The 25516-nt window shown below is 39.2% G+C and overlaps 1 protein-coding gene across 2 annotated transcripts in view; it reads right to left on the bottom strand.

Annotated features, from left to right (window-relative positions):
* Positions 1 to 230: 230 nt before the first annotated feature.
* The window catches only part of LOC144660429 (E3 ubiquitin-protein ligase ubr3-like), a 44425-nt gene continuing 19139 nt past the window's right edge, over positions 231 to 25516 (bottom strand). Inside the window, exons 18-47 of one of the 2 annotated variants that reach the window (XM_078521045.1) lie at positions 25242 to 25337; positions 24767 to 24857; positions 23475 to 23552; positions 22751 to 22900; positions 22109 to 22226; positions 21753 to 21813; positions 21408 to 21467; positions 20713 to 20848; positions 19831 to 20007; positions 18304 to 18589; positions 17334 to 17510; positions 16860 to 16954; positions 16505 to 16642; positions 15765 to 15898; positions 13801 to 13911; positions 12936 to 13094; positions 11131 to 11199; positions 10420 to 10568; positions 9718 to 9788; positions 8980 to 9085; positions 8165 to 8265; positions 7172 to 7221; positions 6797 to 6877; positions 6216 to 6317; positions 4806 to 4931; positions 3785 to 3973; positions 3433 to 3500; positions 2981 to 3134; positions 2312 to 2451; positions 231 to 1666 (exon numbers count right to left, since the gene is read on the bottom strand). In XM_078521045.1, coding sequence (XP_078377171.1) covers positions 1549 to 1666; positions 2312 to 2451; positions 2981 to 3134; positions 3433 to 3500; positions 3785 to 3973; positions 4806 to 4931; positions 6216 to 6317; positions 6797 to 6877; positions 7172 to 7221; positions 8165 to 8265; positions 8980 to 9085; positions 9718 to 9788; positions 10420 to 10568; positions 11131 to 11199; positions 12936 to 13094; positions 13801 to 13911; positions 15765 to 15898; positions 16505 to 16642; positions 16860 to 16954; positions 17334 to 17510; positions 18304 to 18589; positions 19831 to 20007; positions 20713 to 20848; positions 21408 to 21467; positions 21753 to 21813; positions 22109 to 22226; positions 22751 to 22900; positions 23475 to 23552; positions 24767 to 24857; positions 25242 to 25337 — 3591 coding nt within the window. In that variant the 3' untranslated portion in view covers positions 231 to 1548. Of the gene's footprint in view, positions 1667 to 2311; positions 2452 to 2980; positions 3135 to 3432; positions 3501 to 3784; positions 3974 to 4805; positions 4932 to 6215; positions 6318 to 6796; positions 6878 to 7171; positions 7222 to 8164; positions 8266 to 8967; positions 9086 to 9717; positions 9789 to 10419; positions 10569 to 11130; positions 11200 to 12935; positions 13095 to 13800; positions 13912 to 15764; positions 15899 to 16504; positions 16643 to 16859; positions 16955 to 17333; positions 17511 to 18303; positions 18590 to 19830; positions 20008 to 20712; positions 20849 to 21407; positions 21468 to 21752; positions 21814 to 22108; positions 22227 to 22750; positions 22901 to 23474; positions 23553 to 24766; positions 24858 to 25241; positions 25338 to 25516 lie in introns of both variants that reach the window. The other variant, XM_078521043.1, reaches the window with a different exon arrangement.

Below are 25516 nucleotides of genomic sequence, written 5' to 3' on the forward strand. Positions count from 1 at the left end.
CGCGCTAACCATTAGGCCACCGCGCCTCCCATTCTTCAGCAACTTCATAGGAGACTCGAGAAAACCTACTCCACCACTTTTGGAGTTGTTTGCCGTAAACTTATAAACATGCAGCTTTGTCCGCCGTTCGCTCTATCTTAGTTAACAGTAAAGTGATCAAAAGGCATATTCTCCCTGACATTTCCATTAAAATATTCAGTATGAGTTACGAGAAGAACGAGTTCCATCACTCCCAGTAAAAATATATCAGTATTTAATATGTCCCAAAGCAATTGAAGACAACACAATTTTGTCAAGGAGATACAAGTTTCATAATGTATCCACCTTAAATTATTTAACACCAAACCCTTGTTAACGGCCTAACAAAGATCCGTTTGCGATCTGTTCTTTCTTTTCACAGCAATTCTGCTTTACTTTCGTCTTTTAAATGGCATCAGTATCTTTCCAAGACGGCACCCGGAGTTTAAAATAAAAGTGCCGAGGATTAAACACCTCTTTAGTCTATAAACTGCTCCCTCGTCATTCGACTAAGTGTTCAGTAAATTCTGACAAAGATGGAAGACGCATACAATTCTAGTTTTTTAAACCCCCAAATATTTTTTCCTTACAAAGGCAAAGTCCACAAAATCATGGTCTATCAGCCATTAGCAAAACCCAATGACCGACTATTGAAAAACGCGCAGTCTGATTGGCTACATAAGCAACTACTATCGATCGATAGTACCATCTCGGAGCGCGCGCTGCATTGAGGCCGAAAAGTATTAAACAAAACCTTCATTGAATCAGTTTTACCGATATTCTATGTTTAATAGAACAACTACTGGGTTATGCGAAAACAATTAGACTGTTCGCTTTCGTTTTTTTTCCGGCTTTTGCTAGTTCATATTCATACGCGTTCATATTCGCGGATTTGCAATTCTCTACAAATTGCTGGTACGCACAAAAATAATTATCACAGTAAATAAATAAACGCAATACTTTAAACACCACGTGAACAAAACCAGAAAAAAATATCCTTCCTCTTCTTTCACGTTCAATTTTACGAGCTACATTAAACACCAACGTCGTCAGCCGGGAAATTGCCCGACAAATTGTCAGAAATATATAATATTCAACCTCTCCTCCTCCTCCTCCTTTCCTCTTTATGCTTGCGAAAAACTGTTGCTTAAAGCTTAAAAAATGTCATAAATATTGAAACAGTCCCAGAGAAGTCATTGATTTCCAAGAGGTCTTTGGGAGCTCTCCAAAACAAATAAAACGCATCAGCATAATCCAGTGACCGAATATTAGTTCGATAGACTGCTATAAACCAAAACTGTAAATAAACCACTTTCAGTGAACTTTTTGTTGAATTGATCGGTCTCTGGGTTATGCTAAAACAATAAGACGGCTCGCTCTCGGTTTCTATTGACTTTTAGCAGTTGACAGGGGGCTTCGCCCTTTGCCAGCTATCAGCCCTTAGAAACCACGAGCATACCGTCTAATTGTTAAATACACGGTGCCATATTTAATTTGTGAGGAGTGTATAACTATTATACGGTCGTCCGTTTAAAGAAGGTTGTCGTGGCGTTTCCATCTCTTGCACATGTAATCAAAGCTGTGTGTAAGCCACTGCTGTTCAAGTCTGTTAAAACGCTCCCGGCTCAAAAACAGCGGCTTCCCGCGCCTGTGGAAAGAAGTGATGCTATATGTTAAGCTTGGCATATCAGCCAGTGATGCAAGCTACTAAAACTATGGGAAAACTTCTTCAAGTAGCTTGCGTTGTCCAAGAGAGTGGGCGAGAGAGGACGCATAAAGGATATAAAGGTCACAAAATGTGTATAAGGTCGAATCACGCGAGAAACGAGAGCTAGCAAGAATTCAGAAATGAGACTAGACAAACAGTGCGCAGTCAAACGATTTGAACGTACGCGAAAGTGGTCATCATCTGCCTCTTAAACGTGCGAAACTCTGGTCGAGGGAGAGAAAGAAGGAGAGAGGAAACGAGGGAGAGTGGGAGGGACAGAAGGAAGGTGGGGAAAAAGGAAAGGAGGAGGGAGGGAGGGGGCAGTAGGCAGTGAGAGAAGCAGGTAGGCAGGTAGGGAAGGAGAGGAAAGAGAGGGAGCGAGGGAGGGAGAGGGAGAGAAGTTTAATTTCGATGAGAGCGCATAAGAGTTGGAGGTCAAAGTCAAGTAGACTCTACTCTCGAAGAAAATTCATCCGGTCTTAATCCTTTCATATAAAGACACAAACGTCTTTTTACTTGATGTAACAGTTTATTAAGAGATAGCCATGTCTTGTTCACATTCAAGGACTAGACAAGTCGACTAACCTTAGATCCCGGTCTTCCTCGCCAAAGCTATCGAGGTAGACTGAGCCCCATGTACAAAAGCGATCTGCTCTGATTATAAGGATGACTGAGGAGAGCACGACTAAGAAGATCCCAGTCCCTCTCCCGCAATTCACGGCATGCTGAAAAACAAAACACTGACTCTGATTAGCAGCTCAAAGGGATTACGTTTTCGAAAGAAATTGTGCAATACAGCAGAATTAAAAAAAAAAGACAAAGTCCGGTTAACTCCAGTCGGTTCCTTAGCATGAAGCGATGCTAGTCCATTGCCGGTTACCACCCCCCTCGAAAGTATCTTTTCAGGTAGCCCTAACTGTCGCCGGTTCCCATTTATACGCCTGGGTGGAGAGAGGCACTGTGAGATTTAAGTGGTTTGTCCAAGAACCCAACACAATAACCCCAGCCAGGGCTCGAAACCTGGACCACTCGATCTAGAGGGAAAGCAGAAACCATTAGGCCCACGTAGGCTGCGAGCAGGCTCTCTCTTCGCGGGCAACGTACGCGCTTTGGGGGCAACGACGCGAGCCCCCGAGCAGAAGAAACGAGAAGCGCTTACGTTGCCCCGAAGAGAGAGCCTGCTCGCAGGCTAAGGACTTGTCTCCAACAAAACTAATTCAAGCACTTAAAAAAAAAACTTGACACGACACGTACCTGTATACACTCGTATTTGCCTCTCGTGTCAAACTCATCCTTGCAACAGTTTCCTTGGAGACAAGTGAATTTACCGCAGACCAAACATACTGCAGGGTCGTCCGGGGTGCTACCACACTTGGTGCATTTCCGCTTCCGGTAATGCTGGATCAAACTGTTATTAAACAAATGGAGGAATGTTACCGGAAAGTTAACAAACTAACAAAAAATATTTTTGTATTTCTTACCAGAGATTATGGTCTTTTTATAGCACCAAATTTGGAAACCACGAGGGTGAAGGGCACTGCTTCTTTTGATAATCAAACAGACGGACAGGTAGGAAAATAGTAAGTAGTGAGGGAATTAGGAAGGGAATGAGGGATGGACGGACGGAAAGAGGGAGGAAGGAAGTGAGAGAGGAAAGAACGGAGGGGGAGGGAGGAAAAGAATAGAGAGAGAAAATTATCACCCACCTGTCATATCGCTCAGGAAGTTGAATCAGTCTTGGTGGAGGCCATTGGCACAAGTTAGGAAGAAGCTCCTACAAGAAACACAGTCATTACATGCTCTTAGATAACCCGTGTGGAACCCGACACCTCTAAACGACATTGAACATAACGAACAACAAAACAAATCCAGCCAATACCAATAAATTTTCTAGAATTTAATCACATAGGTGTTATTGAGTCTATTTAGGTTTTTGAAGTTTATAAAAGTTTTCTCAGGATTATTGATGTTTTCTTAACTTGCTTAAGTTTTTTAGTTTTGTTTTTAGCCGAACATAAACAATAAATAAACAAACAAACAAACAACAAGGTAATTTACCCTGGTTAACGTAACCTTCCTCTGCATGGAGCAAAGCAGAAGACTTTCGCACCACTGTCGAATTATTTTCCGCGGCTTGGAATGCGGCCACTGCAGACAGCTCACGCATGAAAAGGACTCGGCACTACTGCTGGATGGATCACACAAACCCAGAGTCGAGGCAAGGACACGGAACTCAGCGTCGCTGTCCTAAAATTTAAATTTGATTTGGTCAAACAACTGTTGATATTTATAAATTATCCTGCAAAATCGCGCGGATATCGCTTGATACTTGGCCGACAAGGCCGTACGCTGAGTGGGCTAAAATTAGACGCAAGAAGTTTTTATTCCAAAAATTGTCAACCAAAAAATATTTTATTTTATTTTATCTTTTTTTTACGGATTGGCCTCCCGTCCACACGTATCCGGTGAAAACGGTGACCAAAAAAGGAACCTTTCGAAAAAACCTTTGCACAGTGGAAAGTTTTGAAAACGCAGTTATCGTGTTTTCATGTGACGGTGAAAACGGTACTTTTCGAAAAAGACGACGCCACTTGCTGTCTTGCAAGCTCATTTTACTGGTAAATGCGCATGCCCCGTAAGCGGTATTAGCGTTTTGGAATCGTTTTAGAGTTTTCGTGTGGACGGACGAAAACGATTCGAAAACGCTGCCTGTGGACACAAATCTCTTTGAAAACGGAGGAAAAAATTCATTTTCAAACCGAAACGGATACGTGTGGAACGGGCCCTAATCATGGGCTCGTATTCAAGGACAACAATTGACAATATGTTTAAGAAAAAAGTCTGTCCATTTTGTACAAAGTTGTATCTTTGCTAAAATAATTTAAAAAAAAGAAAAAAAGTTCTAAACTTTAGTTTCCTTCGCAGCCGTTGTTTGGTCTCGTCACGCAACACTCCCTTCTCCACCGTTGCGTGACGACCAAAATAACGGCTGCGACATCCTATGTCTATTCCCGTTTTAATGTTGACACTTAATGAGACCAGATAACTACTGTTAATTACAAAGTGATAAAGGGCTTACCTCAACTTGTGGCATATCCACGTCATAACACAGGGACGCCATTGTACAAGCCGACCGCAGGAATGCCAGACATGAGTCCTGTAAGGACCGCTCTACAGTGTGTGGAGACCATACTGACTGCGAGATCTAGACAAGGAACAAAAGCCAAACATGAGTCTGATTAAAATGACTGGCTCGGACCATTTTTGGAGATGGCAGACTGGGAGCATTCGTCGCGAGCAATCTTCCCTGCGTATGCGATTTTCATGACTCACAGCTAGGCTACTCGCCACTGGAAGTTTTTAGATACAGTCAACTCTCTCTAAGACGGACACCGTCGGGACCGGCCCCAACTGTCCGTCTTATAGAGGTGTCCGCCTTATAGAGAGTCTAGGTAACGTGACACCAGAAATGTTGAGACGATAAAGCTAAACGGCTATGCACAACGAATACACGTCTGTTTTAGTCGCTTACATTAGCAAAACCTATAAAGTGGAACAAAAATAATATCAGAGATTCGATTTGTTTGTTAATAACAAACGGTGATACTGTAAGTAGAAAACTAAATCTACAAGTTAAGCAGAGAAGTAATGCGTTTTAGCGGATTGTTTTTGGTAAATTTGGTATTTTAAAGGCGCTGACCTGAATGAATGAATGAAATACTTTATTAAAGTGTCTGAAGTATTTAGCTTAAAAAAACTAATTGTGGACACTATTTACATTATTATATATCTAAGCTATTTAAAGTTAAAATATTTACACTTAAATTCTAAGAAGAAGAAAAACTGAAGAATCGTACTACATACATTAATAAATAAATAAATCAATAAATTACAATAGAATATAAAATTTTATCATAAAAGTAGGTGAAAGATAAAAATTGCAGTTAAGAGTTAAAAATTAAAAATTTAAAAATGTATATCGGCTAGCTGCATATGTCACATTGACACTCATATGTCACATTGACACTCAGTTTGTATGCTATATGTCGATAACAAGTTTTGAAGTATTATTCACGAAAAAACAAATTTTAGTGCCTGTTCGTTGGCGGTTTCAAAGTGTCCGTTGTCCGTCTTAGAGAGGTGTCCGTCTTACAGAAAGTTTTCTTACAGTAAAATGACTGAAAAACGGCAGGGACCATAACCAGGTGTCCGTCTTATGGAGGTGTCCGTCTTATAGAGGTGTCCGTTAAGAGAGAGTTGACTGTACTTCGATTTCTTCTTGCGAAACTTGTTCGTCATCTATAGAGATGAATTTCTGTCTCAGCCCATAGAAATCTATCGGGCGGGATTCCCGTCCTAAATACATCCAAACAATAAGAAAAACACACGCAATCGTTCGACCTTCTGATTTGCCGTACACGCCTTTTCTCTTGCTTGTCGTCGGTTTAATGTTTGTGAATGGTAAAGTATGGGGTGATTGATTACTCACCCCTCCAGTATGGTGATCCTCCTTGATCAAGGTACTGTTACTGAGTATGCGACAAACATAACCAAGCAACAGATCAGCTGATAATGGGGCCTGAGAATTCTCCTAAAAATTCATGGAAAAAGTCTTAAACGTTTTTGACCTATCTCGCAGGAAGATGTTAATAGTATTTTTATTGATCAGCCATTAGAGACCCCGAGATAATGTCAACATGTAGAGGTATGAAAATAACCCCTCTCCCAAATCCTCTGAAAATTAGGTCCTCCGTCTCTCCCCCTCCCTTGCCTGTAATGTATGTTCGAGAGTCTGAGACTTGATACTTTTTGACGAATCCAGAGCTTGATTTGTGTTTCAATTCGTTATATTTGGGGAATTTAACAGGTAGCCTTCCTAATATATGGACTTCAGCAGCCAAATTCGTTCCAATGATAAGCCCAATCAACTTCGAAATGTACAATTCATTCATCACCCCCAGCCCATTTCCCGAAAATATGTCACCCGAAAATAAGACTATACAAAAACTTACAAAATAAAAAAAAAATAAAAAAAAATAAGCCCAGGGCTTAGAGTACATTTGAGCTTACCAGTGAAGCTGCTTTTTTTCCCAGGTCTTGCCATGAGAGTTTCTCATCCCCAACAAACTTGCAACACGTGTCAACCAGAGTCTAAAACAAACACAAAACATAAAACTAAGGCTTTTCAGGTATGTTTTTGCAAAGCCTACCACACTCAAAGTACAAAGCTACCACAGGGAACCAAGCACAAAGCTTCCACAAGGTACACGCTTAAGACAACCACAGCACACCACACCCAAAGCTACTACAGGAAACTACTTTTAAAGCAACCGCAAGCCATCACGCTTAAGGCTACCACAGGCTACCACACGCAAAACTACCACAAGTGATGATTCCATGTTTTCTTGAACATTACTCGTATCACAAAAAGGATGTAATCCTTACCTGGGTAAACACCAAGTTGAATACAAGCTGGACAAGGCACTTGAAGTCACCTAAACGACGAAAAGATAAAGCAGTAGGCAAGTGATTATCAACAACAGAAATAACACTCCGTAAAATTTAGGAAATCTCAGACGCATAAGTCCTTTTGATTATAAGCCATCCTTGCTTATACCAGAAGGTCGTTTATTCACAGCATAAAGGGACTATGTCACGGCTAAGTGAATCTTATGTTATTAAATTTTGCCAAATATTCGCTATGAAACTAAATGTTTGCAAAGAAATTAATTCTTTGATACTAAATGACAAAAGCATAGCTTCCTTGCAGCTAAATGTGTCTCCCGGGCGTCATAAATTTAAGTTACAAGCAGACAAGATTATCTTTGAAAACTGTTCCGCCGGACCATATTTCAAAATCCCACATTGCAATCCGTTTCAATCTTCGACACTTTTGGCCATCCGTACCTTCTTTTGCATTTGGTGTGTTATTTAAATATTCCTTCACTGTTTTAAGAGGTTATTTTATACATTTAAACAAATTTGATGGTCATTTCCTATGCCTAATTTTGGCTTAAATCCGTGACACGGTCCCTTTAACATGGGTTTAACGGAAATATCTCGTTCGCGTTGCAAGGAATCCAAAAAATCTCTCATTATTTCATATATCTATGTTTAACGGTGTTTTGCAATTTCGGGGGATGCTGGAAGAAGATAGTTTTTTCGCAATGGATTAGAAAAATTTAGAGAAATAAGAAAAAAGGAAAATTTATTTTGTTTTTAAAATTAGAGTGCTCTTGCGTGGGGGTCAACTGTCTGCTGGTGTTTCAAATATTGTTTTCTTTCTTCAATCCCTTCTTCACAACTCTTAAAATTTCATTCAAATTCAGGTATAATGCCCCCTTAAAAGACCCCTGTTATTAAGTTTGTTCGTTCATTTGTTTGTTTGGAATTTTAGCAGATGGAAGCATGACTTCTAAGTGAAAGCATTAAACTCACGTTGTAAAAGGGCAGCCGGCCATGACAGCATCATCTGGATCAACAGTGACGGCGCGTCTCTCAAGAGGAGAGGGCACTCCTGGAAAGTGCTTGGACCACTGCAATCAAAATAACAACAGAACGTAATCTGCCGCTCGCATTTGTCAGCACAACTAAGCTTACAAGTAAGCAAGAGTCTCACTTGCACTTGTTTTCGGCTAGAGGAAAACCGTGACAAATATTTTCTAAATTCGCCTGGGCGGCTAACGTACATTAAGTTATTAATTACAATTAGGAAAGTAAACACTTGGGTATTACAGAAGGCCCGGTGGCTAACAGTTGGCGTGTTAGACTCAAGCGAATCATGTTCCGAGCGCTGTTCGGAATCATTGTGTTGTCTTCTTGGGTAAGATTATTCTTCAGAGAACTATTTACAATAAGAGTAACCTGACAAATGGGGAAGGAGGGGGGGGGGGGGGGTATAGCATCCACTTCAGGGAGGAGTAGTAATATTCCTAGTTGCTTCATATATCAGGTAAGCTCCGGCAGTGAGAACACTTAGGCCCCAACACTTCACATGACAAACTAAAGTTGGCAAACTCATGTTGGCAAACTCAACTTGGTGTGTGTGAACGACACAACAGTTGGCAAAAAATGGGGCAAATTGTTGGTGAGAATAGAGACAAGTTCTATTTTGTTGCCAACAGTTGGCCAACTTGTTGCGTCGTTCACACACACCAACTCGAGTTTGACAACACGAGTTGGCCAATAGTTTGTCGTGTGAAGGCCGCTTTAAAGATGTAGCAACTGAATTTTAATCATACCTGGGTGATGTTGGTGATGACTCTCTGAGGTCATCAGTGCCAGTCAGATCTGACCACACGGACAATAAAGGACCCACTAGCGTCTGGGAATGAAACTGGAATGCTCGCAACAGTGGACCTAACAATGCAAATAACAGACGCATTGACGTGTTGACAACTCATGTTATTAATGACTTGTTCAGCTGAGGGTTTGTCAGGTAGTTTAAGAGGCTTGAGGACGTTAAAGGAGTTACCGCACAAGGGGGCTTATTATAGAGGTGAGAGGGGGGGGGGGATTTCAAACAATATATTAGTTAGGGTACATATATACAAAAAATGGATTTTTTTTAAATAATAAAATGTTTTATTGCTGTCTAGTAACATATTTCCCCAAGTAAACAGTAAATATCGTGGATGAACAACTTTAAAAGCGTCAAGTGTCCTTGTTTTCTTGCCTATAAATCGTTATAACCTACCATCTTGGCAAGATAATTTTGTAGTACAGTCAACTCTCGTTATAGCGGACACGCTTGGGGCCTCGTTTCGTGTCCGTTATAGCGAGAGTCCGTAATAGCGGGAGTCATTTCCAGTCAAACCTTGTTCGTTGGGGATCTGGATTTTGTCCGTAATAGCGAGTGTCCGCAATAGCGGGGTGTCCGCAAGGCGAGAGTTGACTGTACAACGAAAAAAAGTGGCTTGTTTATCCTGACGTATCTCCTTTAAGCACTTAGGAGACTCAAGAGCAAGGTCCATACAATGCAACCAACTCACCAAAACATGATTTTCTTGGACTTGAGAGTTTCCTTGCAGCTTTGTCTACTTGTTCAAGTTCTAAATTCGTCCTACAATGTATTAAAAATAAAGCATGAAAAACACGATCCTTAAGACAGAGTACTGCAGTAACATATATAGCAAACGCGAAAGGATGACTATGCAGTGGTGGATTACATACACGAGACTGTTTGCGCTTAACATAACAGTAAACTACTTTTCTAAAAGACAAGTAACAAAATGTTGTTACTTAGTCTCTATAGGTATAAGATTGCAAGGCGCCCTCACACTAAAGTGAAATAGTTGACTAGAAATACCACACTCTCAAAACCACACAAAGGTGGATGTTGACGCATTTTAGTTAGGAAGGGGGAGGGATGGGGGAGGTAAGTTCTAAGTTCTGCTGAATAGAATATTTTTCTGTCGTTGATGGCACTGTGTGTTAAGTCGAGGGAACTTGTACCATTAGAGAATGAAATTTCGCCCCCGAGAGTTAACAGAGCCCACGGGTTTTGGTCAGCGCAGTTGCTGAGCAACATGACGTATGCGTCACGCTTGCGTGACAATTTCCGGAGTGGTTGCACTGTTTTGATCGTCTTATAAGAACCAGAACTCTTGGAGTACTAGAATGATTGTTCAGTTCTTTAAGTAGAATTTATATTCGTGACGCTTTTCTTCATGATCGAGTAGTGGCTTACATACCTGGCCATTCTGTAAAGCAGGCTGAATTTCTTCTCAGCTGAGCATCTGTGACTTTCTCCATCCAGTTCAGAGACTGATTCAACTACAGCCTTGATAGCTGCACCGAGCACATTGAAGTTGAGCGCACTGGCTGTCAGTTTAGTGATGGTCTGTTGAATAATAAGACAAACAGTCGGAAGGTTTTATTGCTATTCGTTACTTGCAGTATTGCTGCGTAAAGAATGTCTACCTGTACTGCATACAGCTACAACTCGGTTGGTTTGTCTGTGCTGCAGAGCGAATGTTACGCTTCTGCTACTCAATGCTCGGTAAACCTGTGCTACATAAACTCTGTACCGTGTCTAGCTTGGAATGCCTGCCTGCGCCCTACATAAAGCTCAGTATGACTGTGCTATAAAAAAAAAATTGGTATGACTTTGGTGCGAACTGTTCTTCCAAGAATTGTAGGCCAAACGCCAAGGCAAGAAAAGTTTTGTCTTTTTAAGACTACATGATATTCTACTGAACAGAAAATTCAGTTTTTCGACACGGAATCTCATTATGATAAAAAAAAAATTATCCTCTTTCTTACAAAGTGTGCTTCACACATGCACAATAAAATAATATGTACCTGATATAAGGGAACAACTACTGCAAGAATTATTAAGTTACAAGGGCAGTATTTGCGGATGAGGTAAGCTAAGCAAACTTCGTACGATTGAAGGTACATACATGAAGTTTGAATTTCCTCAGGACTGCATGAAGATCGCTTGTTTGTTCTTTGTGGCTTTTCAACGTATTCTGTGTAATTCGTAATGAGACACAATCAGTAAACTTATGGTCTTTATAGATCATTTTGCTGAACATTGAAACAAGATTGTTAGTTATTGCATTATGCCACAATTTTAAATGTGCACGCAAATAAAAGGTCGCCGTTAGTCATTTCAGTGCGACAGTGTGTTCAAACAAAAGCAACTGAGCGATAATTTCCCGTGGTACTGTTTATTTTGCTGTGCAAGATGATTCTAACTTTTATGACTGCAGAAAAATCCTAGTGTGTGACCATTCAAATGAAAGCTATCGAGCAGTACTTTCATGTAGTACTGCAGCTGTACTGTTGCAGGTGGTGGTTCTAACTTTTAAGTCTACGGATTTAAAACCCTAGTGTGTGACTACTCAAAAGAAAGCTATTGCGCAGTACCAAACACTAGTGTGTGACCATTCAAACGAAAGCTATTGAGCAGTACTTTCATGTGGTACTGTTTATTACGCTGTAGAAGGTGGTTTTAACTTTTAAGTCTGTGGATGAAACCCTAGTGTGTAACCATATAAATGAAAGCTATTAAGCAGTACTTTCATCGGGTGATCTTCAGCGATCTTTGGGAGAGTATCTGAAATATTTGGTCATCTCTAGATGACGTTCGAAAATCTTCCAAAGTCCTCAAGTGATCTTCGGAAATTGTGGGAAATCTTGGAGCCACTCTAAAAACGGTCTTTAGCTCTATATTGGAGTCTCCGTTTTTTATTGGGTAATCTTTGGGATAAGTTTAACCTCACCGAACAAAATTAACAAAAAAAACCCTAGTGTGTGACCATTCAAATGAAAGCTATCGAGCAGTACTTTCATGTAGTACTGCAGCTGTACTGTTGCAGGTGGTGGTTCTAACTTTTAAGTCTACGGATTTAAAACCCTAGTGTGTGACTACTCAAAAGAAAGCTATTTCGCAGTACCAAACCCTAGTGTGTGACCATTCAACTAAAGCTATTGAGCAGTACTTTCAACTGGTACTGTTTATTACGCTATAAAAGGTGGTTTTAACTTTTAAGTCTGTGTATGAAACCCTAGTGTGTAACCATATAAATGAAAGCTATTAAGCAGTACTTTCATCGGGTGATCTTCAGCGATCTTTGGGAGAGTATCTGAAATATTTGGTCATCTCTAGATGACGTTCGAAAATCTTCCAAAGTCCTCAAGTGATCTTCGGAAATTGTGGGAAATCTTGGAGCCACTCTAAAAACGGTCTTTAGCTCTATATTGGAGTCTCCGTTTTTTATTGGGTAATCTTTGGGATAAGTTTAACCTCACCGAACAAAATTAACAAAAAAAAACCCTAGTGTGTGACCATTCAAATGAAAGCTATCGAGCAGTACTTTCATGTAGTACTGCAGCTGTACTGTTGCAGGTGGTGGTTCTAACTTTTAAGTCTACGGATTTAAAACCCTAGTGTGTGACTACTCAAAAGAAAGCTATTTCGCAGTACCAAACCCTAGTGTGTGACCATTCAACTAAAGCTATTGAGCAGTACTTTCAACTGGTACTGTTTATTACGCTATAAAAGGTGGTTTTAACTTTTAAGTCTGTGTATGAAACCCTAGTGTGTAACCATATTAAATGAAAGCTATTAAGCAGTACTTTCATGTGGTGTTATTATTTTTTTTACAGTTTTAGCAGCCCCATTTTATCACGTTATTCTTCGCCTTCAGAAAGAAAACCATTTTACAGTCATCAAACCGACAGAACACAATATAATACTGACCTTTGATGCTGTTTTATTAGCTGGGATAATCTGCGTGGGCACAATGGGCAGCACACAATTCCCAAGTTGTCGACACAAGGGGCAAGTGAATTCTCCTTTCCTTGGATTGTACGGATGCATCTGATGCGGAAGTTGATGAAGCAGGTTTGCATCTTCTTCCTGCAAGAGATTCGCAGTTATTGTCAAGGGAACGTAAGACCCCCACTATCCACTACTGATCAGCGCGAAAAAAAATTACAGTTGAATCCCGATAACTCGAACCCTCAGTAACTCGAACTCCAGCTAACTCAAACCTTTTTCGATTCTCCTTCAGGTCCTTTTCTTACTAATTTTACCCTTGATAACTCCAACTCCCGATATCTCGAACCTTTTTCGACTTCCCTTGAAGGTTCGAGTTATCGGGATTCGACTGTATTTTCTCAAACGCATTAAATTTTCGTATTTCTATTTGGGGTTGAACGCTCGTTCAACATATTTAGCTAGAGCTGGTTCCTAAGCCAAGTGATACACCAAACACATCTGGATAACCGCGAGAGTTTTGAGTAAAATATAAATTCATTTTCACTAGGCGTTGCCCTTGGCGTCGCCGTCGTCATTGCCTAAGCTCTCCAATACTCCACTGTGCATTGTATTTTCAACTCTTTCCTCGGTGCCCGGAAATGTGGCGAAACACTCTCTCTCTGTTTGACATATTACTTAAGCATGTTTTCCAACTGTTACAAGGTCGAAGCCTCTCAACAAACATGTCTTATTTTTACAGACTGCCAATAAATATAGCTTGTTTTTAACCACCTTTTTTATCATCAAGCCAGTGTCAAAACCACTGTATGCATTATTTTTTAGGAAACAAGAAGTTGAAGAATACCTGAAGAGATTTGAGGTACGTTTGCTGACAGTCTACATGAAGGTGATGGCCGCAAGTTTGAACATGAACTCCACCTTCCGTGCCACTTGCAGATGCATCCAGACTTGGAATCTACGTGAATAAAAGTTAATAACATATACCAACTATGAAACAGGGAATGTGATTGGTTGAAAAGCTCTGTTATTCAAGGTTGTGGTTTAGGTACAGTGGAAAACACCCCACCTGACTTAATGACGTGAAATTGTTTAGGAGACGAAAGAGTTGATTCCAGGAATCGATAAAGGGAGAACTTTTTATGTCCTTGCTACTCATATTACGAAATGACAATTTGAATAAGACAAACTCACAGCAAATGTCAATTGCGACTTAAAGGGGCTATGTCACGCAATTTTAGGCAATTTCAGCACTGACCAACTGGTCATAGAATCAACTGAAATATCACAATAACGGCTTAAAACTGTAGAAGAACTCAAAAGAAACACAGAAAGGCCAAAAAGCGGCATGGATGGGCAAAATTCGAGAAGGTTAAAACAGATTGCGTTCGGGTAAGGGACGGACCATTAGAAATAACCGGAGGGGGGTAAAAAATTTTCGGTGCAGGAATTTTTTTTTTGAAGGCCTACTTGTCTGCAGGAATTTTTTTTCTGGGGCACAAGCTTTGCACGAATTTTTTTTTTCGCCCAAAGCACAGGCGGCCCAAGCTCACGATGTGAAGAGTTGAAATAATACTCTTTTGAAATAGGCGAAACGTGACTCTCGCCTGGTGGCATATGGAGGTGTTGTGTTACAACGATTCGTATTTATAAAGGTTTGTATGGGAGAAAACGCTTTCGAATTTATAGCTAAATATAATGATATTTTGACAATAATATCAACTTCCCTCGATGTCTTGTTGTTATATCTGTTGTTATCTCGCTTCTCAGGCCGATCCGAAGCGTTTTAAGCGAGTTATGCCATTTCGGGTTTCCACTGCTAAGAAGAAGTACATGGTAGCATGTTTCGAAAACTGTGAAAAGAGTATTATTTCAACTCTTCACATCGTGAGCTTGGGCCGCCTGTGCCCAAAGATACAGGTCTTTTTTTGTAACGCAACTATGATTTGCGTAACAATTATCATTATTAAATAGCATTATTGTTTCATTTTTCAATTAAGCGACATTTAGGGACCGTTCATGTTTTATGGGGTAGGGGGGCTGAAGGGATTTGATAGATAGTGCCTGTTAAATATAATCCCCCCCTCCTTATTAGAAATTTTTACCCTGGTCCCTCAACAAAAAAGATGGAAAAGATGACAGCTAAAACTTATCAAGCTAAACTTTGGAATATCAGACAAAATTGCAGTTTAAAGTAATAATAATAATACTGTTTGTGCTTTTGATTAACTGTTTACTGATGCGACGCTATTGTTAGTGTGGGTCAGGTGTGTTTGCAACCAAATAGTTGATAGGATTCAGCTGATGCTGTTCTCTCGGTACATGACAAATTAGAGGGGTCCGGGGGCATGCTCCCCCGGGAAAATTTTAATTTTCAGAACCTCAGAAACACTATTTTAGCTATTCTGATGGACGTTTATAGATGCCATCATACAACACTTACAGGTAATTCCGTTGCACGAATTTTTTTTTTTCAGGCACAACCGCTTGCAGGATTTTTTTTTTCGACAAGTTTCCCTTGCAGGAATTTTTTTTTTGGTAAAAGTCACCCCCCCTCCGGTTATTTCTAATGGTCCGTCCCTAAACTTGAAAAACGTTGTTTTCCCGCGCTTCGCACCGGTTGCATGTTTTCCCGCGCTTTTTACTGGTTGCATATTTTCCCGCGCATTGCACCGGTTGCACGTTTTCCCGCGCATAGAACGAGTTGCATATTTCTGCTTCTATTTCTGATTGATTGACGTTCGTAGTGATTGACCAGACATGATTAATTGATTTTTGGTTTAGAAAAACCAATCTAAGGGTGAATCGTACCAAGTCAAAGCGTCTCCTCAAGTCTTCAAATCTGTTCCTGAACGTTGTTTCACAGTTGATAACACGAGCCTCTTCTTCTTCACGGCTTAGCGGAAGCTGATTGTGTCTTACATGAAGTGCCCTGTGTTTCAGCACTGTTGTAAAAGAAGAAATAGGATAACACGGTTAAAATGGCTGGTTACTTCTGTGCTAATGCTGTGAGAATTGGATTGAATATAAAATAAGTTTTTCCTTGGCAATGAAATTTCTTATTCTCAGAAAATGTATGCCTGGTTTTAAGCAAATATCTTAAAGAGAAATCAGGCAATCACATGGGCCTAGTAAAATTAACCAAACTCATGTCTATTGAAATTTAAAGAAATCGAAGTAACAAGGGTAAATTGCAATTTAAAAAAAAACACAAAAATATATATAATCCTGAACTTTATGATGTAAAATTAGTGTGTTCAAGACATCGGGTGATCTTCAGCGATCTTCGGGAGAGTATCTGAAATATTTGGTTATCTCTAGATGACGTTCGAAAATTTTTCAAAGTCCTCAAGTGATCTTCGAAAATTGTCGGCAATCTTGGAGCCACTCTAAAAACGGTCTTTAGCTCTATATTGGAGTCTCCGTTTTTTCTTGGGTAATCTTTGGGATTAGTTTGACCTCACCGAACAAAATTAACAAAGATATGTCCTCTGTCTTAGCCAACTAGAATACATCTTTTATTCGGTTATAAAAACAATAAGCTACTTTACCTGCACTAGGTTGTAGCAGAGCTACGAGCCCAATTGGCCTTCCCTCTGTTGATGTCGACGTTTGTCCACAAATAACACAGTCAAACAATTCTTCAGTCGTTTCGCTTGTGCCGTCTATAGCCATATTCTCCAGGGCATCTGAGAAATCATTGGCAAGACACAGTGTTATTTCAAAGGGCATTTGGGTAATTCTGTTTATTTTCGTTAGTTATGAGCTCTAAGCTTCAAATCGGCAGCGCAACTTAGTCTTTTCTTGACAAAATCCTGGCCACGTTTCCAAACAAGGATGAATTTCGTACACTATGAACGACATTTTAATACAAACTGAGAAAAACTTGAGTAGCAACTTTAGTACCTGGATCTTTCTTCAAGGTTTTCTCCATGAAACTCTTCTGCTTGGATGCAAATTCGGCTAAGAGTTTTTGCTGGCGTTCCCTGGCAAGCTGCCGTCTGCAAGTAAAACAAAACACCAAAATGACTCAATTAAAAAGCAAACCTATTAATGTACATCTTGTATATCCTTGAGTGACATTAAGAGGCCATTAACTGTTGGAAGAAATTTTGGTTTCAAAAACGGTTAGGCTAATATTAAGAAGGTATTTTGTATCTAAAACATATTAGATGCGAAAAGGCTTTCAACACACTGCAACGGGAGGAAGCCATTTTTTGGAGGTTTTTGCATCCATGTTTTGGGGAAAGGAGCTTATTGACGTAGAGGGGAGGTGTTTTGGATGTTTACGGCATCTAAATGACTGTCATAAATAAATCTGAAACCAAAGTAAGCTCTGCCTAATATTCTGAGAAAAAGAGCTACTAATACAGCTGTTACCTGCGCATAGTCCTGGCCACAGAATCGTCATCACCATCTGGAGAGGAGGGACTGGTACTAGTCTGAGCAGGTGCTGGTTGGAGCTTGCGCATTGCTGTGGCATTCTCGGAACTGGATTTACTAATCACATCTAACAGGTCTGACAGGTACTGAACTTCATCACCATACGCTGGATTCCTATTGGAATCAAGTTGAAGGATTAAAAAAATAACTTTTTTCAACGAACTGATAAGTAAGCTACATTGTTAGAGTGGGGTGGAGTAAATTTAGACTTTGCATTGCGTCGTTTTGCGTGTACCAGGTGAATGTCACGTTCAAGATACGAGGTAATAATGCGACAAGTTAGCTCATTTGGTTCACCGTTAAGTGCCTGCTTGGAACGTTGGAGGTCGCATGTTTAACTTTTGATCATGCTGGCCGTGTATTAAGTAAATGTAACTTGTTCTTGATTAGATTACTGCATCCTTCGACAGGAACGCTAAGCCCTTTGCTTTGTCGCCTATCACCTTTATTATGGAATAAAAATTTGTAGAGACAACCTGTTCGAAAGGAGTAGGATAAGCGGTTTCATTCAGAATACCGATCGCATCCTGTGAATTGCCATGATGCTAATAATGATGTGAAAATAATAAACCATTAAGAGAGAAGGGTTAAAGTTGCAATAATCTTTCTAACTCAATTGTAAATTTTAAATTTTTATATTTTTAATCTTAGTTAGACAATATTGTAATTCGTAGTTATTCTTAATTATAGCCTAATTTATTTTTATACACTTTCAAGAAGTTTGTATTTTTCTATTCTGTATTTTTATTTCGTGGTGCACCTGAAAACTAGCTTTTTAGCTAAGTGTTGCGGACCACGTTAAATAAAGATTGGATTGTATTGTATAGTATTGTTAAAATGTACATGTAGGTGGGGTGACCTCAACCTTGTATATCTTCTGTGCTGTTGCAAAACATCTTTTACCCACCTTCCAGGTGACGATGTAGTGGAACTGGTCATGACTGACATAAGCTTTACTAACAAGCTCAAAATACTCTGGTTGATTCCTTCTACAGGGCACGCACTTGAGCCTTCCGACTTGTCCGGGGATTCATGCGAGCCTCCAGATGACGTCATCGAACAAGAGCTTGTTTCCATGGCAACATCACCAACAGCCTGCTCCAAGTCAGGAATAGCCTCTTCTTTGTCTAAGTGCAGATTGAGGGCCATTTCTAGATTTCCTCTGCAAGCCCTCAAGAGGTTTATTGTAGCAGCTAATTAAAAAAATAGGCGTCATAAGACTGGTCTAAACATACCTTATTACATGAAATTTTCGCGACACGTTAATTTTGCGAGTTTCGCGATTCTAAAAAAATCGCAAAATTAAGGTGACGCGAACAAAAAGTGTCGCGAACATACCATGACGCGAAAATGAAGTAACTCACATTTTGCCGATTATCAAGAAAGAATGAGTTAAGTACCACTGAAGGAAGCAATTTTCAGTGTATATTGATGTTGTGGTCAATTGACTCAAGAACAATTATTCACGAACAAGCATGAACTGCTTGTGGACATTGTGAAAACTGCTCTGTTGTTACTGTTGACATTTAGTCCCACTGTTGCATTTTTGTTAATTTTTACGTTAGTATTCCTTTGACAAAGTCGTTTTATTAAATTCAATGACATGTTTAAATATATTGCCAAGGAAATATAAATTGTGTCTTCCTCAAAAACGCGTAATTAAAGTGATTCAAAATACAACATTTTCGCAAAATCGCGAAATTTAAGTGTCGCGAAATATGCGCACCTCAAAATCGCGAAATTTACGTGTCGCCAAAAATTTCATGTAATAAGGTAATTTGCTTTTCACGTCCATAATATAATGTTAGCTTACAGGGTTGTTACTCATTTGAGCTTTTGAAATTCCATGACTTCCCATGACCTTTTCCATGACTTTCAAAGTTTTCCATGACCTAAATTATCAAAAATTATCTTGATTTCGTATACGTTTTTATCCTTTTCTTCACCAAAAGTAATCGGCCTAATTTATTTTGTACAATCAATACCATTTTCCTTGACTTTCCATGACCCACGCTTACATTTCATAACTTTCCAGGCCTAGCCTGGAATTGAAATTCTCAAATGACATATTTGTACGAGTAATTGCCTTCGGAGTACTCGTGAGCGCTCGCGCTAGTTTTTGATTGGATGAAATAATTCGAAAAATTCTTCGAGTGCTTTAACGAAGATTTGCCGAAACCGGCACTTATTCCCCCGACTGATCAAAGGGAAATGGGTTATTCCGAGTTGGTGCTAACCATATCCAAGGAAAATCAAAGGAAAACACAGCAAAGTACCTCAATCAACAAATCATGCATGGACAACCACGAATTCACGAAGCCCGACTTTTTCAAGGATAAAGTGGTCTTGAATTGAGTTTTCCAATCACGCCCACGGTGAAACGTTCAGACAAATAAAAAGTACATCAGATTAATAATTGTATAATAATGTTTACCTTCTGATGCATTGGTTAAACTGATGAACTGCTGTACCAAGCCCCGAAATGACGCTGTGTCCTTAATACTCCAGCCTCTTCTATCGTTTGACCCAATTGACAGCAGCCCAAGAGAATCCTGAGCACCACTCTTGGTCTGCTGTGGTTCAGATGGGCTTGTACATGTGAACTCTATATCTGTTAATGAAAGGAAAGGCATTAATTTTTATCTATTCATTAAATGCCATTCAAACTCTTTTGTAGCTCAAACCTGTACCTGCCCTCGGAACTCACTGCTAATATGAGCAGCTATCATCTTGTTTGATGTTTCTTCTGGCTGGAGTCGCTGTGTTAAATCCTTAGGCAAAATACTTCACTCTTACAGTGCCTCTCCCTACTCAGGAGAGAGATACTATAGTGCTGGTAAACGGTAAACAGCTAGCATCCATAATTCAAGACACTTCATGCTACAGGCCTACAGGAACCAAAGTTTAAAGCCATGAAATTGTGAACCATTAGGCACACTGTCAATTAAATGACTAGGTCACGGATTTTAACAGATTTTGACAGTGTCGTAGGCAACTTAAAAAATGGTCCATTTTTATTAACAACTGCTTTTTTAAAGCACCAAACCTGTTTAAAAGCGCATTTGGCCGCAGATGGCTCGGATGGAAATGGATTGCAATTTTAAAAAAATTTTTTCAAAAAAATTGATATTTATAGCCGAAGTTTGGTTTCTTTCCCCAAATAAAAGTTATATCTTCAGTTAAATGTTCAAAGATAATGTTTTTCAAGGGTAAAGTTGCCTGCCACTTATTTCAGAACAGTTCAGACCAAAAATCTGCGAAATCCCCATGACAGTCCCTTTAAATTTAGCATAATTTGGACAGCCAAGTAACATACCACTTGCACTCTCATCACAGGTGTCCATTGGTTCTTGCACAGCCCGTATCACATGGCTGATGTTTGTCACCATGCTGGAAGAACAGAATCCCAAGTCACTGATAGTCCTTGGCCAACCAGCAGGAACTTGGTGAGTCTATAACACAAAGACATAAAACTCGTATCAATACAGTCGCCACTGAGATAGACTTCAAGCAGTCCCTAAACCTGATTTAAACGAGTCATCTTTGAACGGAAATTTCTTAAAATTAAGGAAGCTGTCTGAAGTAAAAACATGTCAGACTATTTGAGAAGATGAAGAAACAGTAACAATAGTAACGGTTACTTGATGGTCTATGAGGAAAATCATGAACATTTTATAGACTACCAGTAGATATCGTAAATTAAAGCTACCATACATTTCTAGTATCTCTTGTGAGAAGAATTGTTATAATCCCAGTAAATGTTAATAGCAATTTTCCATGACGAGAAATACGAGAAAAATAGAAAAAAAATCTCATAGAAATAATTAAAACAATGAACAATAGAACAAATAGAAAAATATTTTTTTCTTTCACTCCCTTTGCATGCCCCCACCCCTATCCCTCATGCTTCGCGCTCACGCTTTCTTCACTCGCTGTTTCTTTTGCGTTCTTTTGAGATGACAAACAGGGTCCATGAACCATAGTTATGATCCCGTAGCTCGTTTTACTTACCCTAAAGAGCCATTCATGATACTTGTTAAGATACATCAGCAACATGGAAAGTTCCAGTGGCTGCAAGTATAAATTTCATGAAGGTTAGAAAAGCAGCTAATTTAATTAACTCCTACATTAGAGATCGACATTAACTCTTATATAAGAAAACTAATATAAACTATGCAACTTTCTTTTTGCCACCTTGCCAAAGAGGAAGACGGACAGTGGCCATGAAACAATAAAACACCAAAAAGACTAAATTGTTTAGTTTAGTCAAGATGTCATTTCTTATGAAAAGCCATGTAAGCTCACCGAGGCTTGGATTTTGATCCCGTTTCTCCAACATGATACAAAAAGACCTACCTGGTTTTCATCACTAGCAAGAGCCAGGTTTTTGGATGGAATCTTGAGCCTCTCGGAGACACTACAATATGCAACAATGTCATAAATTGTGAATTTTTGCTCTCAGTTAAAGTAAAAGACAAAATTTCAAAAGAACTGATAAAGACCAGAAACATTCAAGCATCTCTAACAGTTTTAATTAGAAAACCTCACATATTTATAAACTTAACTCTGCTTTTTAAACAAGAATTGTCGCAGTTTTAGGCACCGTTTTGAGCAGTTCAAGTGCCCTCCTTCAGGCTATGAGCAAAACAATCCAACTCTCATGTCTAGATATTTATTCTGACTTTGACTTTAAATTCCAACATAAACACTACCTGACAAGATGTCTGGTGAGTTTCGTGATAAGATCTCGTCTGTGAGTTGGTTGTTGTTCTATCAAAAACTGAATGTGTTGTAGCTGGGCTATTTTCTCTTGGGTGCTGCTTTGGTTCTCTGAAATTTGAATGACAACAAACTTAACAGTGCTTCGAGACTGTGTATAGCTATTGCCAAACGTCCAAATATAGATGCATAGTTGCCACAGACATCAGTTTTCAAAATTCCCTGACTTTTCCCAGATAAAAATAAAGTTTTGCTGACCAAATAAATCGCGGCCTGCAGCCTCCACTTCCAAAAGTAAAAACATGACTGAGGTCACATTGACCTGAAATGTTTCTTCCAACCTTCAATGGTGTGAAATCAGATTCGTCATATTTTCAGTTTCCCCCGACTTTTCTTTAAAATAAAATCCCTGTCTTTTCCGTGACCTTCAAAAAAATTATTTTTTCCCTGACCATTACCTGACCTGTAGCAACCACGTACTACTAGTATACAAACCTATTTTTGCACTGATTTTTTGTTGTTTTTGTGGGTGATAAGACCTAACTCTCAGGCTAACTTGATTTTTTGCCACCAACAATACTCCGGTTATAACTTTACCAAGGACTGATCACAAGATTCAGCGAGTGTGTACTTACGGAGAGCACTATTGAGCACGCCATTCATAAATGGGAGGAAGGGCTCAAACAGAGGAGGCTTCATGAGATGTGGATTGTACAAAGCATCTGCCATAGCGGCACACACATGATGAGGGGAGTCTGTACTGGGGTGCAGAGGAGCATAGGGGTCTGTGAAAAGACAAACAGTAGATCAGCATTAAGTCATGCTAAGTTCTAAAGAACAGTTAGACCATTCGCTTTCGATTTCTCTGATTAGAAATGGTAGTCAAAGAAATTTCAAGCTCATAACCTAATCGCTAAATACATTGAATGGCCGCAGCATAAAAACTGTTTTAAACTGTGAGTAATCTGTGCACATTTGGCACATTTTGAAATCAATCAGACAATAAAGCAAACTATTGCCAAATACAAACACTTTAAACTGGTGTTTCTCTCCTCTTTAAGGGAAATACGCAGACCAAAGTGAGTACAGGCATTCTTCTTAACCTTTGCAAATAATAGATCTATCCCCAGAAACCTTTTTGCAGAGGAAAGTGGGTCATGTTCTCCAAGGCACGACGAGAAGGGGCATTGATTCACTTCACGAACCTGCAAGTCCATGGCACTAATGAAGGGTAAGTCTGAGCAAACAGCGATTTCCTAAAATAGACATGAGCACTTTTTGTAGTAGTCGGAATCTGAATCTGAGTTTGATTCTGATAAGGTGAAGTAAACTAGTTATTCTATGCTTAATACACCCTACCTTGTTGCAATCTGTACGTCAGCTCTCTATTCAAACAGTGATGGGTGTTGATCTGGTGGAGATCTTTAACATCCTTACCTGTTAACAAACAGTTTGCATTTTACGTGTGATTACCACTTAACTTTACTACATTTCCAAATTCTTATCTACTCAATAGAACTCAAAATCGACGATGTACTTAAAAGGAACTAGACTGTGCTATTTTAATAATTTATTTTTCTTGCCAATATTTTTACACAAACCATAAAATTCTAATGGTTAATAAAAGATGTATTCACCAATAAGATCAATATTGCATTATAAAGTGACGGATTTAAAAGCATTAAAGATGAATTCCAGTCCGTACTGCGCAATCTCGGCTGCAATGTTTATGCGAGCCCACACGAAGGAATGTTTACAAGCAAAACTGAAAATTCCGCGACAAACTTACCTTTTTCTTCATAATAAACGCCAGATATCCTTGCAGAACAAATAATAACGAGTAGAGGAACCTTGACGCTATTTCAAACCGACGTTTCAGCTCATCGGAAATTCTTGAACGAAACGAACTGTAATGGCGGACTAAAATACTTCATGTATGCTGTCACCGAAGTGTAACGTTTCAACGAATTCAAAACAAAAACGAAAACAAACCCCGAGTCTGCGCAGCACGGATTGGAATTCATCTTTAAAGATTGAAGCGCAGCCAGGATTAGAAATAATAAAAACAAACGTTCACTGGCTAAAAATATTAAAAACAAAGCATTAAAAGCATTACTTTAAAATCACTTAAACCAAAGTTACTTTAACGTTTTGTTCAATGTTTCTTTTGGGCAACAGATATCATGTTTTGAGTTTTGCAAACAATCAAGTCCAGTATTTTTTTCCATTTTCCACAGTTTTTATTTTAATTGAAGACCAATTGTTACTGTGCCTTTGATTAACATGCGAACTCTGCTCAATCAACCGCTAACGTTTTTTGGCTGCCCTTGATCATCTAAGCAGACCTCTCAAGAACAGAAGTTTATTTCAACTGGTTCAAAAGGTCATGTCTGTCAGTTGTGATCACTTTGTTTGTTTGTGTTTTTCAAGGTTCGTTGGCTGTCGCCATTATTTTAATGATTGAGGGCAGCAAAAAATGCAATCGTTGGTTGGATTTTGAACTTCAAAGTTCTCATGTTATTCAAAGGCACAGTAAGTGTCAGAATAGCCTGAAAAAGCATTTGAACAAAAAACACTGAAAATCAAAGCCTGTCAGACAGTGTAAAACAATGTGACTCCCATAAGAGCAAAAGCAAAACAAACAAACAAACCGTAAGCGTCAAGAAAGTCAATACAGCGGTCCACTATTAAGCAGCCAATATCCCTTGACTCATCACTTGTGTTTGCACAAGGCAAGGAACGCTGACAGAAAAAAAAAACACATTTCCCCATTAATGTACATAGATTTTGCCTAACAGCAAACACTACTCACTGATTTCAACTTGTAGCATTATAAAGGGGAACTATAATTTTATAATAAGTTATTTATGCAGAGGGTTAATTTTTGTTAATTGTCAAGGGCAAAATTACTCAAAGATTCCTAAGATTGCCAGTGGACACCTGAAGATTCAAAAGTTAACGATCCTAAAAATTTAAAGTTTGTTGAAAGGTGCCAACATTACAATCTACCAGGTTGAGTTTTTTTAATGACAACAATGAATTATAGGATAGAAAGATTTGCTAGTTAGAGTATATACCAAAATACAAAATTTATACTTTGCAACACAAGTACAAGGCAACACTTACAATATCTGGTGTTTTAGGATTTGCCATTACTGCCACCTTTGTAAGATAAACAGCAAGATGCACTACATCTGCTAAGGAGTTAATGTCCTCTATAGCCTGAAATTAAATTAAGAACATTCTTGTTAACAAGAAGAAGTTTCCAGACTTCATCCACAGAACAAATTAAAGGGCATACGAAAGGCATAAAGAGTTCTGTTGTTATGTTAAGTTAGGAAAGAAATGATCAGAAACCATGATGTGTTATCAAGGCTGCTGCCTAAGGAAATTTTTAAGGA

This window comes from Oculina patagonica, chromosome 7, assembly GCF_052425735.1.
Source record: "Oculina patagonica isolate OP01 chromosome 7, crgOcupat, whole genome shotgun sequence".
NCBI lineage: Eukaryota > Metazoa > Cnidaria > Anthozoa > Scleractinia > Oculinidae > Oculina > Oculina patagonica.